The 15,472-nt window shown below is 33.0% G+C and overlaps 1 protein-coding gene and 1 pseudogene across 2 annotated transcripts; both read right to left on the bottom strand.

Moving 5' to 3' along the window:
- Nucleotides 1-1,175, bottom strand: LOC111288056 (transcription factor PRE6-like). Its single transcript, XM_022878809.2, has 2 exons — nt 1,001-1,175; nt 1-640 (listed from the first exon to the last, which is right to left on the bottom strand). Exons 1-2 carry the CDS (start codon nt 1,124-1,126, stop codon nt 485-487), a joined length of 282 nt encoding a protein of 93 aa, XP_022734544.1. The 5' UTR covers nt 1,127-1,175; the 3' UTR covers nt 1-484.
- Nucleotides 1,176-7,523: 6,348 nt separating this feature from the next.
- Nucleotides 7,524-14,586, bottom strand: LOC111288137 (peptidyl-prolyl cis-trans isomerase CYP23-like; annotated as a pseudogene). Its single transcript, XR_016341856.1, has 9 exons — nt 14,114-14,586; nt 12,550-12,835; nt 12,128-12,241; nt 11,873-12,017; nt 11,018-11,094; nt 10,818-10,907; nt 10,133-10,172; nt 7,969-8,051; nt 7,524-7,880 (listed from the first exon to the last, which is right to left on the bottom strand). The product of XR_016341856.1 is annotated as a peptidyl-prolyl cis-trans isomerase CYP23-like (transcript).
- Nucleotides 14,587-15,472: the final 886 nt, after the last annotated feature.

Here is a 15,472-nt window from a genome sequence, read left to right as displayed (position 1 = left end):
GAACACGTCTTTAATTTTAAAATGAATTATTTCGAGTTAACGCGAAATTTCGTGTGAACACGCGCACACCCAAACAGTGAAGATGGAATTGGTGTACGGTAAATCACGTGTCAGCGATTGTCATCAGCTTTCGAAGTTGACATTCTGGCTCCACTCCCTAAATCTAAATCCCTCTCTCTTTTTTCTTTAGTCTTAATCAAGTTCATTAACAGAAAGCTGATTGAAGTACATAAGAAAACAGTCATGGCTAGCATGCTTCTTCTATACTTTGAAAATTTTGCCATATTCATGAGAAGCGTCACCATCAATAAACCAAGATAATCTTAAAATATATATAGTATTTTTGTTTTATGATATTGGAGTAGTGACCCTTGTTTCAACATTACTACTAGTGATGGTCACCAAAACCTAGATATGGAAAGCTGGTAAGTAATACTTAATATAGTGAAACAAAGGGTGAGAAACTGAGAATGAGAAAGGCTGATTATTGCATAAGTAAACTCCTGATAATGGCTGCTTGGTCGCTATCGGTGTCCATCGAAGCTAATAGCTGGGATACCCGGTCGCTTAGGTCGTCCACCTCTCTGTGTAAGCTTCTGATGTAGTTGCAAGTCTCCTGTAAGACCTTGGAAGCTGATACCTGAAGAGAAATTAGATTAATTAAACAACATGACTTTTTAAGAATAATTATGGGATTTTTTTAATGCTTTTTAAAGAACATCAAATTAAATTGTTTAGGTGATGCATTTGAGTGTGATGGCTAAACATGATGCATGCTAAAAGGGAACAGATTGAGTCCCACACCTTCAACTTGATGCTAGATGCACCACATGAAAATAAATGAGGCTGTGAATATGACTTATCTACAAAAGCGAACGAAGTCCACACAAAAGAAAAGAAGAATTTTTTTTTTTTTAATTTCCAGTAGAGAGAGAGAGAGAGAGAGAGGGTGGGAAGTTTGGAGGAAGGAGAGAAATGTAAAAAGACCACTGCTTGGTACCTTGTCTGAGCGCCTTCCGCGAAGCTCAGGGATAAGCTGTTGCAACTTAGAAACAAGGTCGGTGATCTGATCATCTGTGATCCTGGAAACACCTGACTGCCTGGAACTTGATCTTCTGCTTGACATTGTGCTAAAAAAACTACTAGCTAGTAGTAGTATACTTGTCAGAAAACAAATGAAGGCTTAAGGATAAAGAGAGAGAGAGAGAGGGTGGGAAAACAAAGTGATGGTTTGTGTCAGAGAAAAGAAAAACCTAAGAAAAATGGGGATTGGGAGGAACAAGTGTTAAAAGACACAAGTTAGGGACAGAGCTAGAAAGATAAGGTAACCAAGAGAAGAGCAAGAAATCAAGGTAGAGAATGATGAAGTGATGCTTGGGAGTGAACAAGAGACACTTGCATGGAAGAAACCAGTGGCCTATTCTGCTTATTAAATAGGGTTCTGATTCTAAGCGGATTTTTCCCCATTTTTTCCTTATTTTAATTATTGCTTGTGCGAGAACGCGCGTGCCTGTGCATGAAGAAAAGAAAAAGAAAAGAGAGAATGAAAAAAAGACCAAAGGGAGAGAGATATGCCATACTGTCCTTCCCTGGGTGTCCACAAACAGGGATTAGCAGGCAAGTGGGTTAAGGGTAAATGTGCTCGATAATCACCCAACTACGCGGGCCTCCCTTCTGTCAGTTTAGCACGCAAGCCCACGTTATCTTATTACTTCCTGTCATTGAATTATATACCTATAAATATCACTCTATATATATATATATATATATATATACGATGCATTATTATAAATTTTATATATTATCAATAAATAAAATAATATTATTTTATTAATAAATTAAATTAAATGATATTAATTTATTAACGAATAAATTTTATAAAAAATATTTATTTTATATATTTATTTTAAAAATTAATATTTATTTATTAATAAAATAATATCAATTGATAATATATAAAATTTATATATTAATCATATATTAAATATAAACTCTATATATATATTCAGTGTTCGTACAGAAACAAAAACCCAACGCTCTCTCCCCGTTCCCCTTCTTTATTTTATCTGATCTGTTCATTACGACAAGCATAGCCAGAGGGAGAGAAAGGTATAACTATAGCTATAGCTATGGAATAGAATGAGTACTTGAATCAGTCTTCATAGTTCGGATCTGAAAGTCGCAAACATGAGCAAATTGGGAGGTAGGAAGGGCGACATTGTTGACCAGTCAGATTTTATCACATCTCCGCATCCCCATAATCTCTTCCATAATTTTGGTCACGACATGGCACGTGTTGTCTCGTATCCTCTGCTTTACGCACTTAACCCGATTCCTTGACAACATTTTTTGTATTTCAATATCATTTTTTAATATTATATTTAATATTATATTTATAAAAAATATATATTTATTGGGGATAAAGCAAGATTGGGAGCGGTTAGAACACAACTTTTTTGGCATACAGAATCTGGCTTCAAAGTTTCCTAGCTTTTGCTTATTTAGGGCATGGTCATTACCTCACTTAGATTTAATATATAGTATATGTTGATAGTGTATTTTAGTAGTAAAAAAGAGGGTTTTTCATATCCACACGTGATATCATATGTTGCACCTTTTTCCGGCTAGATTCCTGCATGTAGAAGTTAGATTTGTGGACAGAGTCGTCGGCACCCTGCATGATCATGTGCCATGAAACATGATGATCTCCTAGCAACGACAAGCAACTTAATTGCATCTAAATTCTAATGGTTTAGGAACTATCAAAGCTTGATTACCAGCATAATCTCGAGAGTTAACAACAATGATAATCAACAATTATCGTACCTTCCTCAAGGGGAGCGGGGGATTAATATAGTCAATTGTTTTGGAAACGATATCACATGATCTCCCATGTGACCTCTAAACTTCACGCATGTTACAACACAGTGACGGTCTCAAGGAAAAGCTATAGCTACGTACACGACACAATTACATATTTGCAAACTGTTTCTGTAAGCGAATATCAAAAAGATCACTGATCACTTACTTGGTTTACTCAATCATTGCAAGAAGGTGGTCCTTCCCATTTAGCTGTAATCGTTCTTTTTTTTTTTTGCTGGTTGGGGTGTAGTTGTAGTTCGCCATGTGAATTCATTTAAAAATCCAACACTCTCTAAAAGTCTTAATTAAATACGAGAAAGATTTCTACGAAAATTTTTAAGTTTATGATTTTTTTTATTAAAAAAGATTAAATAGAAATTAAAATCGAAAAATAAAACTAATGAATTGAAAGAATTCAATGAAAAGATCAATAATATGTAAAAATTATATATATTAAATTTATCATTTGTAATTCAAATTTTGGTGAGTATTTATTTAATAGTAAAAATAATGTTAAAATTTTTATTGAAAATAATTATCTAAAAAATATATATTAAATTTTACTTTTAAAAAATTACACGCTTAATCTATATAATAAATATTTTTATTATCGGTTTTGACTTTTGATTTTAATTTTTATTGAATCATTTTTAATAAAAACTTTCATTTAAGGAACTTCACCTTGAATACTATTGAGCAAACATAATCGGCGTACAACTAGGCAACCATTGAGGAATTAGGAATGACACTCCGCAAACCAAATCTTCTTGCTCAAATAGTTTAAGGACTGCTTGTTGTATTGAATTCCAATACATTGTTACCAAATTTGATTAGGTACGTAGCGAAAGCGATCGATCACCTGGCCCCAAAAATTAATTTCCATCATTAATTAATGGCAAGGCTTCTTGAGAAATATGGTTTCAGCTCATTAAATATAACTACTAAACATGCAATCCATACGTTAAAGAACAAAATCAACATCTTTCTTGTATAATACATTAATTGAGGAAATTGCAAGGAAGGAGATGTTTCTTCACATGCATGTTTTTAATGTTAATTTTAAGTCAAGTCATGCATGGAAGACTTTATTTATTGGTTGATTGATTGATTTATTTATTTATTTATTGCAAACTGACATTAAAAAAAAAATGTATTAAAGAAAAACCCACAATTTCGATGTGCCACATGACCTCAGATTTTTCACTTTAAGTCTGTCATATCAACATTTTATAAATTAGGTAATTTGGTGAGTAGGAATTGTTGAAAATACAAGTACAATATTCTCTTCTGCCAGTTAACAATGAATTATATTTTTAGTTTATTAGAGATTCTTGAGAGATCTTTCAAGTGATAATAGTAAACTATCATCAGGGTTGGAACGTGATTCCTCATCGAGATCTCCAAGAGCAGTTAATTGGCTCTCAGACTCCATGATTGTACGTGTAAGCATGGCATCAGTGAGAAGGAGAGAGCTGTAAACTGTACGACCCATCTTCCATGGTTATAATTACAATATCTTTAAATATATATAAATATTCAACTTAATACCTGTTATGATCAGTCCAATTGCCCATGTTACACAATCTTTTGAACCTTGTTGGATGACCATTGACCAAAACATATGCTCCATGGAAAAACAAAGCGCCTGCAGAAAGAAAAAATCGAACTTCATATATACATGATAATTAATTTTCTCATGACCAAATTAATTTTTTTTCATTTGAGTCAAGTCCTTGCATGGTCATAAGAGGCATTCGACCATTGAATTACTGGCCTTGGCCAACCTTACTATGTTTGGCATCAAGGACTTTAGAGAAGTACAAAAAAAATCACTTTCACATGCATTTTCTTTGCTTTCCTACCAAATATAAACTATTTAACCTTAATTTTTATTAAAAAAAAATCGAACCCAATTCTCTTTTAGTAGGGTTTACACCTTTTTCAGGTCCGGCGATTTTCCTGGAAATTACCGATATGTTGAAAATTTGAAATTAATGTAGATAGTTATACATAATATGATTAAGCAAAAGATGTACAACATTCATGTACTCAAGGGACCTGGAATTTGAACAGCAGTGTTAAGCAAGAGCTGATGAATGAGCTGTTTCTCACAATCTCGTAGCTCTAGCAATCTTAAACCGGTTGCTAGAACAAAGCGAAATTAAGTTTCAGATGATTATTACAAAGTAATTAAATTTGATATTCGATTCATGGAATGAGAGTAATAATAATGGCAGAGCCTGCATGTGACAATTTTATATAGGATGGCCAACGTTGTCGATTAGAAGCATGGCAAGCCACGAGACTGGCCATTTCAGACCAATGGGTGACCAATTGATGTAGTTCAACCCCCAGACAACGCAGCCTCAGTTTTTTACATGTTTATTTCCTGGTCCTTATGCAATGTTGCCAATCACCACAAAATTTGCCTGTAGAGAAAAGGCTTGCATCAATAATATAACGTGGACTAAAAAGTTTTAGATTATGATATAATATAATATTATCCTTGGAATTTTGTTATTTTTAAGGTCTACTATGATATAAATAATTGAAAATGTGAGAGTGGTATAATGAAATTAATATTTATATATCTATATTTTAAAGCAATGTTTTTAATAGTGAGATCAATGTATTTTTAGCTTTGTTTTAATTTAATTTTTTTGTAAGACGATCTTAAAGATATATTCTCTTTCATCAATTAATACATTTAATATTTTATTTTCGAAATACTTATCGTAAAGTACTGATGACAAATTCGAAATACTGAAGTTAAGAAAAAATAAAACAGAGAAAAATATTGTTGTATTTTGTTTTTTTTTTTTTTCCATGGCATTGCAACTTTGACCAGTAACATTACAATAGCCCATGATGTATTTGGACCGATATGGATAACCAGACATTAAAATGTGAATGTTTCTGCTCCATATTCATGTGACTGTTCCTATGTTGTCTCATAATTAATAGTCAATCCCCTTAAAATTGACCCAAGCCGAAGAAGGAAGAAGCAAAGCCTAAATCACCATGATGAAACTAAGCTTTGTGGTCCAAATTGATCTGCCGAAATCAAACCTCGTGCCACTGTCTTTGCAATTCAACCATGTGGGACATTTCCCTCTGCCTTGTTTGAGGCATCAATCTTGAATCCTTTAAGTACCGATGCATCCTAAGACAGCGGCAACCTTTGAAGTCGTCGACACTGCTTTCAGATGGGACTTAACTCACCCTTTCAAGTTTCAACTCTGGAATGATGATATTATGGTGGGAAAATTATCCCCATGTTTTCGGACCATGTGATTTTATTTGCCTCTTGCACCCTCAGTTGTTTTTTATATGACAAGACAGTAACCTGAAGCCTGTTCATGTTTAATTGGTGACCTTTGTTTTATACGAAACACCATCTGCTTTGGATTTTATAGCATTTTTGCTTTAGCAAAGTTCATCAGCTGATAACAATGTTGAAATGAAACCTAAAAAAAAAAAAAGATCAAAAATGAAAATTGAAAGAGAAACCCAATGAATTAGGATGAATAATGGGAGTGAATGCATGTTCCTGGCAGCACATGTAATGTTTTTCAGTGAATTAATTGAAGGAGTTTTTTAAAAAAATGTTTTTTCAGCTTGTTGTGCTGATAGAAATGTGGCACAAATGAAAGTGCAGAGAGCCGACGGAAACGGTTACTAGATGCACAGTCAAGTCGCTGTCTCAAAATTATAGCTTAGTCAATCATACATGTGATTATAATCTGAATCCCTATTGTTGTAGGCCCATCTATTTATCAAAAGTCAATGCTGCTCTTAACATAGTACATTGGATCACTAAAAAATTTCAACAATGGTTTCTTACTGTTCATATTTTGATCTTTTCTTTGCCTCTAATGGTACTTGAGTAATGTTGGTGACAGCAAAATTCAAATGTAAAGCTCTAATCAAACCCAAACATTTAGTACAATGATTAACACATGCTTTCCACCCTTGAGAAGATGAAAGAAACAAATGTGAAAATAAACCTTGCTCTGAACATGGATTGTCAACCCATTAGTAGGTCTGCATTGATTTATGTCACCGTCTTATCTGGTGAGAGGGGTCTCTCCTCTCAACATGTAGAAATAGAGCAAGACGTAAAATGGTAACTTAGTTGTGAAGGAAGGTTCTGGTCTGAGCAAGACATTAAATGGTTTAGCAAAAGATTAGGTTTCAATCTTATATATGCAATAACACAAGACACAGAATATTATTTTTTTAATACCCATCAAATGTCAATGAAGTTACTGCCACTAAATTCAGTTTATGACTCAAACCAATCTCAAGAGTAGTGACAGCCAGGGTAACTTATGCTTCTTCTTTTTTTATTTCCTACCAAACAGAACCTTAAGGAAGACATATTTTGTATCAAGAACAACATATGCATGTAAGGACTTTAGATTTCCAGGATCCTCCAATCTGAACAAATTGGATGGAGGGCACTCAAAACTTTTTTACTTGATGGCTTCTCTTTCAGCTGAGAAGTCCTTCACAAAAGTTTACAGATTTGGTTGCTATGATTCATTTCTAGAACTTGACCTACATATTTTGAAATTTTCCCAAATATCCATTAATTGGATTTACACATCCGGGATAATACAACAAACAGCCCTCTTTGGTTTCAAACATTTATGGATGGATTTCAATCACAAACAGTAACCCATCATAGGGTTGTTATTTATTGGAGCCAGATAGTGACAGAATTTCACTCGGTCAACAACCATATTATCACAAAGCAAATCATCCGCACAAGATCAAGAAATTAAGGTCAAGACTCAAGACACACTTTCCCTCTTTTATCGTGTTTCTTTCTGAACGGGTAGGTACAAAGTATAGAACGTTTGTTGGTTACCATTTTTCTACCAGAAATCATATCAGCAATGCTGTTCTCTGACTTTATACAACAGCAAGAAGGTCTTTGCAACCTATGTGAATCATAGCCTTCTCATTTTCCAATCCAGCTGTTGCTTAGAAATTCAGGGGAAGCATTTCATTCGCTGCAATGGCACAGGATTAGTCCAAGCTTACCAAGAGAAAACCAAATGGTATCAATTTAGATACAGATTAATCAGGAATTCTAATCACCTGTCTTTCAATTTCTACAGCAGATGCAGCAATCCTTCGCTTCAGGATACCTCTCTCCTTTTCACAGTCCTCCAACTCAGTATCTTAAATCAATTAGAATAACAGCAAGACATACAATGTGTAATAACATAATTTCAATATTACTGCCATTCCCATTTTCATGTGAAAATTAAGCAGAAAGAATATTATGAGTAGGCTATGAGTAGCAACATTTTCCATTGGCATGTGGTATTGTTGTCAATTAGTTATAAATAATAATTTTAATAATCCTGCTCTCCAAAAGTCATGGATGATGCTATTCACCTTTAGAAATTATTACACAGACCACAATATCTGACAAGAAGAGTGAGTCTTGGTGCAAAAGCAAGGTTACCCCATTGTGACATAGAGGTCACAAGCCTCTAAAAGTGAGGTAAGACTGAGTATATCTAGAAATCGCTGATCCAATAAAGTGGGAGCCTCATGCACTGCACCAACCCTTTTATAAAATTTCTGATCAGATAACGCAACCCTAGATTATCAGGTGAGACTCCTAAAATTTTGCACTGAAGGTGGTGTAATGTGACATAGCTATATGTAAAAAGTACTGCTCTATGTACAACAGCCCCCCACCCACCCACCCCCCCAAAAAAAAGGCCACAAACACATAATACTACTCTTATAATCAAATGAAAAAAAAATATTATTCATGCCCAGAGCATTTAGGTGAAAGGTATCTAAAATGACAGGGTAACAACATTGTATACCAACAAATAGCAATTGTCATCCCTGCATACTAATAACCACACCATATATCAATACTACATCTTATCAGAAACTTTACGTTATATATGATAAATTGCTCAGTTAAGGAACAAATTAAAGGACAAAGAAAAAAAAGTCATGCCATGTAAGCTAGTTGATTGGCTTGGTCCATGAACTAAAATTTACTTCTAGAAACCACTTAGTCGAGTTCCAAAATGAATGTTTCACATGTTAGATGCACTGAATCAACTAGGTTAAGCAATTTCCTGTCTTAGGATTCTTCTAGCTGTAGCTAGGAAAACATAGCTTTTAAGATCCCAAAGGACTACTACTTTGAATGTAACATTAAAATGCATCATGTGTAGCTCCAAATCTTTGAATGGAGTAATAGTTCTTGTAAGAAGGTGAAAAGGAAAACTATTCTGAATGTCTGTGTGCGTTTAAATTCTCTACAGATGAGGTGTAAAACCCATCATTTTGGACCATCCAATTATACCAGTCAGGTCCCTAGCACTTGTCCAAGGACTTTCAAGATTGCTTAAACCAGAAAACACCAATACGCCATCAAACCTTTTTCAATCTTCTCGTTAGCCTTCATCCTCCACTGAACCATATTGATGTCATCAAGAATTTCTCTCTTTACTCATCACAGATCATCCAAAATTGTGTGCCTCACTATTCCAAAAAGTTGTTTTATTAGATCAAGAACATGTTCTATTTCTTACATTCATCAAATTGCTATACTTCTCCATTTCTTTGGAACCAATCACACAAATTAGCGACCAAATATGGGCTTTCCATAAGTACACTGTAATTGATTTTTCTTTAGCTGATAAAAGGATCAATGGGTGTATAAATAGTGGGTTGTTTGAAGATCCCATAATGGTTTATCTTATGATACTAGGATATGTTTTTGTAAACTGAAGATGCTTGGTTCCTTTCCTGGTGCAGGGTAGTAGATGGTGTAAATGATAGGTTTCATACCTCATCCAAAAATATACTGGGGAAAAAACGGACTGAGTTCAGTGATTTTGTTGTACATTAAGTGCTGGTGGTATCAAGAAAACAAAGAACATCACTACATGCAGTCATTATGTGTCCTTTTTGCCTAATAGGCTAATATTTTGACAATGCTGTACTAAACAATTACTAATTTCACATCTTTGAATAACTCCGGGATAACTATATCATATAACCTGCTTGACAATCTCCTGACATGCTCAAGTAGTCAAATTTTTTAAGGCAATATAGTGATCAAAATTTGTCTAGGGAATAGTTTATGTGACTGTAAAGAATACATGCAAGGAAATGTTGAAGCAATGACTAAAAATATAAATGCATCCTTGTCCATCCTTGACTTCAATATAGGAAATGCAGGTTTTCGAGAACAAAATGTCATAAGAGGCTGCTTAATTCTCACCATAATAGTAGGATGACAGCATTGTGATGTGCTCCACAGGCTGGAAGAAGTAAATAGACATAAATTAGTGTTCACTGTAAAGAAAGAAATGGCATCAATTAAAGTCAGTCACCAATTGAAATAACCATTGCTTGTACTCTAAATACCTATATCAGACTGATCGGATAAAGGCTTACAGCAAAAGTCAGACTTTTAGATATAATTTATGGGGATATGTCTGTGCCTGCCTTCAGCTGTATGAGTGTTAAATAAGAAGATGATAACTAACCTCTTAACTAGCTACATCAAGATGTATACATCAAATGGTGGAAGTCGTATGATTATATATGAGTGCAAGTACGTGATATACAACTGTATCTTGCATGACTTAGCAACTCCCCTCTTGGTTTGTCTTTTTATTTTCCCTCTTTTTACAGGTAGGATGGATTATTTGAAAAATAAAATAAAAGAGGTAAATCCCCTCTTCACGAAAATGAATGAAATGATGCCATAAAGGAATAAAAATTACCTGCTCCTAAGGGAAACTGAACGGCCTTCAGAAATTTTAACCGTTAAGCAAGGACATATATTATGATGTTAAAGATGGTAAGAGATGCATCCACCAAAACAACAGTTCTCAGAGGTAAAAGGCATCCTAAACCTTCTTTGCATTACAAAGAAAAACAGAAAAAGTATCACATTATACCATTACAAAGATCCCCTCTCTACGTGTAGGAAGTTCCTCAAGCTTTCTCAAAGTCTCATCACCTTTAATGACTTTACCAAATATAGCATACTGAAATGATAAACAGAAGCAATTATGTAGGCTATCTTGTCATATAAGATTCTGACATAATCATTACAATCATTTGCAATGATACTCAGCAAGTATGACTAGAATAATACCTGCCCATCAAGATGAGGGGCATCTCCAAGAAGTATTGAAAATGAGGATTGCGCACTATCTGGATCAGAATATCTGCAACAAAGTAACATGGTGTCCTATAAATACATAAAAAATTTAACAAGCAGAGAAAGTACAGAAAAACACGGCTAGAAAAGTTCAATACAAATAGCAAGTTACTCTATGGTCCTAACACAAGGTACAGGAGTTTTATGTGAAATATGAGAATAGTAATGATCACACAAACAACTTCTGGAACATGGTTCATAATTCAGGGTGGAAATCTCTTGCCCAAGAAACAAATTTGGGGTGGAAATCCCAAGAAGATTTCTAACCATTATTATTTTCTATTAATGTAAAAGATGGTCACTTCGTTTCCCCATGAAATAATTTACAATCATAAGTTTATCAACAGAACAGCTGAGATCGTACCAAGTCTCATTAATAAAATATTAAGCCAAAGAACCAATAAAACAAAATATACTTTTGTAAATTTCAACATGCAGTTGGTCACTTGTTCCAAATCCCACTAAGAAAAAAACTAAAGTTTCCAGTAATATGGAAATTTAATGATCAAGCTGATCAATACCAACAGTCATTCATTATTCATCCAATAAATGAGGAACAAAGGGAGAGCAGCACATGAAAAAAAAAGGAACCAGCAATTACGAAATCTTCCTATTTATGTTCTTTCCTAACAAGAAATAACATGTATATGTAAAAAGAAACAAAAATATGTCATCATTAATCCTTTTCATGTTGCAATTAATATGACCAAACTGAGAAATCTGAAGCAACAAATTTTGCATAAAATTAAATTAAACATGAACTAACAAAATAATAAGGTGTTTTACCTCCCCATCGAAGAACACCTCTCACATGTTTTACATCACTAAATTCACCGACAATTGTCTTTCCAGCTTCCCTTCTTTGCTCCTCATTCATGGGAGCTGATCTTCCACCTGCAACATCTGCCACTTGGACAACAAAGCCCCTATCAACCTGCAACAAATTTAAAAAAAAAAAAATTATTCTTACCCACATCACAAAATCACATTCATAGACTAAATTAGCAGACAGAATCCATGCTTTTTTTGAGTTCCACCACTTACCCTGAAGAAGTGATTGGTGTTATAGCAACCAAGACGCACAAGCTTAAAAATGTGATCAACAGTTTTGGGTGCAACACTTGGAAAGAATCCAAATTCAATGTCTCCATAATTTGTCTGCATTGCAACAAACAATGCTATAGAAAACATTATACAAACTCATAGAATTATAAACCCTTTAGCTACTAGCATTAGCAACAAGAAAAAAATCTCATTCATTCCATAATTCACTATATAACATATGGTAAAACAAGTCAAAGTGACGGAAAATTTAAAAAAAAAAAAACCATATTGACTCAAGTCCCAGAGCCCCAAAAGAAAAACATTTAGATCTTACTGAAATTGAATGGCAGAAGTAACAGTGGAGTTAAACAAAAAAGATATAAGTGAAAGTGAAAGTGAAGTCAAAAGACAAAAGACAGAACCTGGAAAACAACACGAGCAGAGCTTAGCTGGGGCTCTTCAGACAAAGCTCCAACATTAGTAATTACAACACTAAACACACCCAACACAAGATCTTCATCTGTTCTTTTCCCTTCAGATTTTTTTGTCAACTCCCAAAATCTCCTACTTCAGCCGTATTTCCAACTACCCAACGTCCTTGGTCCTATGTATTTTCATTGTATTGGGTCGTGTCCGAGGCTGATGGACAAATGGCCCATAGCTTAGCCTTTGATCAGCAAAGCCTTTCTCATGGTAAATGGGCCCAATCTAGAAAAGATATAAGAGAATTCATATGTCAATGAAGAGTACAATGAAATTTAATATCCAAAAATAAAGAATTGCTTAGAAAGCATATTTAATTTAAAGAAATGATCATCATAACATTAACGTTTTTAATATATAAAATGCTGATTATTAATTGGCTTATAGTGCATGGCCCATGCTTTAAGTTCCTTTTTGGGACCATGTTGTTCATTAATTCTAATCATCTTTATTGACCAATAACAAATTCACATCAATATAACTTAGACTTCACCTAATGATTATTATCTATTCAATGAATCAAGAGTTTGTTTTATATTTTTTTTGGGATAAAATTCAGACTTAACCTAATAGTTGTTCCATATTTAAAAAAATAAATAAATAAAGATACAAAGATAATTTCATCAATTTATATTGATGATTAAAGTATTTTTCTAGTAAAACTAGCTTTAAAGTTCACAATTTTAATTAAGAAAGTTGGCAAACATGCATGTTCTTCATATTATAATACATTGGATTTTCAATACTTAGTCTCACTAATTAATGCATGCTTTAGGTTGGGGGTAACCCTTCAAAAATTTTGAAGGAAAGGGAAAAAAAACTAGCTGGCTCTTTAAGATATGGGACACACACACCAACCACTGGCCAATCACCCATGATTGAGTTATAGAAACTGAGAGTTCCTTAACTAGTTACAAAAGTTGGTTATGATCAGTTGCCCTATATTATATTACAAATAATGGATATATATATATATATATGTATATATCAAGATTACGGGTATTTATAATTTGATTTTAATTAAACTAACCGACGAAATCGATTTAATTTGTTTAATCATTTGGTTATCGAAATAATTTTAATCAATTAACGAAAATAATTTTAAAAAAATTTTGATTGTTGATTAATTAGGTTCGAAAATTGAATTAACTAAAATTTTAACCGAAATGTAATAAAATTTAAATATAAAATGAAAAATATATGAAATAAATTATTTTATTTTACAAATTGTTAAAGTTTTTAATATAATACACTAATATATGAATATTTTGTTGGATAATTTTATTTAATTTATTTAAAATATGAGATATTAAGATTTTAAAATATAATTTAATTTAAATATATTTATTATTCGATTAATTAAAAAAATTAATGGAATCAACAAAAGAAATTTCGATAAATTAATTTTTGAAATTAATAATTTTAATTCGATTAACGAAAATAAAATAATATAATTTGATTTTAAATCATTTTTAAATTTAACTAAACAGTCCAAATAATCACCTTTACACTTTCTAATTAAGTTTTGCAAACTTTCTGAAGCTTCAACAGGCAACTCACGAAAACGTAGCTGCGTGCAATTTCATATTGATAAGAAAGAGTAGTGTACAGTTGAGCAACAATCATGGATCATTGATTTCTTGTGGCTGAGATTCTATGAAAGAACAGCTAGATAGACAAGGTTTGAAACTTCCCATGACGACACATCGCTTCACGAAGAAGATTAGAAGCAAGATTTCTTTCTAGACAACAAAATGACGGGTGCAAATTGGAAAGCAAAGGTAGCATTTATTCCATTTCATTTCATTGCAACAGCTATATGTCAAACCCTGTAATTGAAATATGCATACATGCATGCAAGCCCCGATTCGACGTCAATCAAATATGAAGAGTTCGTGTTCTTTTCCTTACAGAACCAGATTCCCCGAAGGGAATTTCTTGGTCCCCAGACCAAGAAAAAATCAATTTATGTTAATGTTTTAATCTCATTCATGTTCACAGTGGACCTGAACATGGCTAAGTACTGCTAACAATAGTAAACCCTGCGAAGGTTTATAGCTTATCCCTTGATTGTTTTTGCACAATGCTTTATTGTTGGGCTATCAACATCTAAAGTCAAAATATGTTTACAATAATGTTATTTACATTAAATGCATATATATTTCTAGAAGGGAGAAAATGAAGAAATTAAGAACATGGATGCCCTCAAAAGAAAGAAAAAGTTATTCAACTCTCTATCATATTAATGGTTCATTTTAAAGTTCAATAGAAGAGTTTTCTTTTATATATTTAAGGCCGTCAAGATTTGAATATCATTGAAATTAAAAAGTTAATCCTCTATCAATAAATCATATAACTATTGGCCGATTAAAAGATTTTTATTACATCAAAAAATTTGGTATGGTTTTATTATTTATTATTTGCTTATTTATATTCAAGACATACTCATTTCCTTGCAACCTTTTTTAAACTTTATGTTCAGAATTGTCCAAACTGTAAGCAAATTAGCTGAGTTAGCTACCCATAGAAAGTGACAAATGCTAGACAATATTGAAGTTGGAAGCAAAGGGAATGAAGTAAAGTCAAAGTTTCAAAAATTTTGTTTGGGAAATGTTAAATCTGTGTTTCAAGAAAATTAATGTTGTTCCTCAGGCTTTGTCTGCTTGGAATTTTTAGCAATTACAAACGATTATTTCTAATTCCAGATAACAGTTTGATTCCTCTCATTGTAAAAGTTGGAGTTCTGAAAGAAAAGGAAGAAATTGCCCAATAAACAAATAAAAATAGTGAATGTGTGATTTATGGGATAGATGAGAATCACTTCATTCTACATAATAATTCAAGAACAAAAAATTACAACTG

This window comes from Durio zibethinus, chromosome 4 (genome assembly GCF_047325235.1).
Source record: "Durio zibethinus cultivar Kanyao isolate XHJ-2024 chromosome 4, ASM4732523v1, whole genome shotgun sequence".
In the NCBI taxonomy this organism is placed as follows: Eukaryota; Viridiplantae; Streptophyta; class Magnoliopsida; order Malvales; family Malvaceae; genus Durio; species Durio zibethinus.
This window is presented reverse-complemented; position numbering and strand designations above follow the sequence as displayed.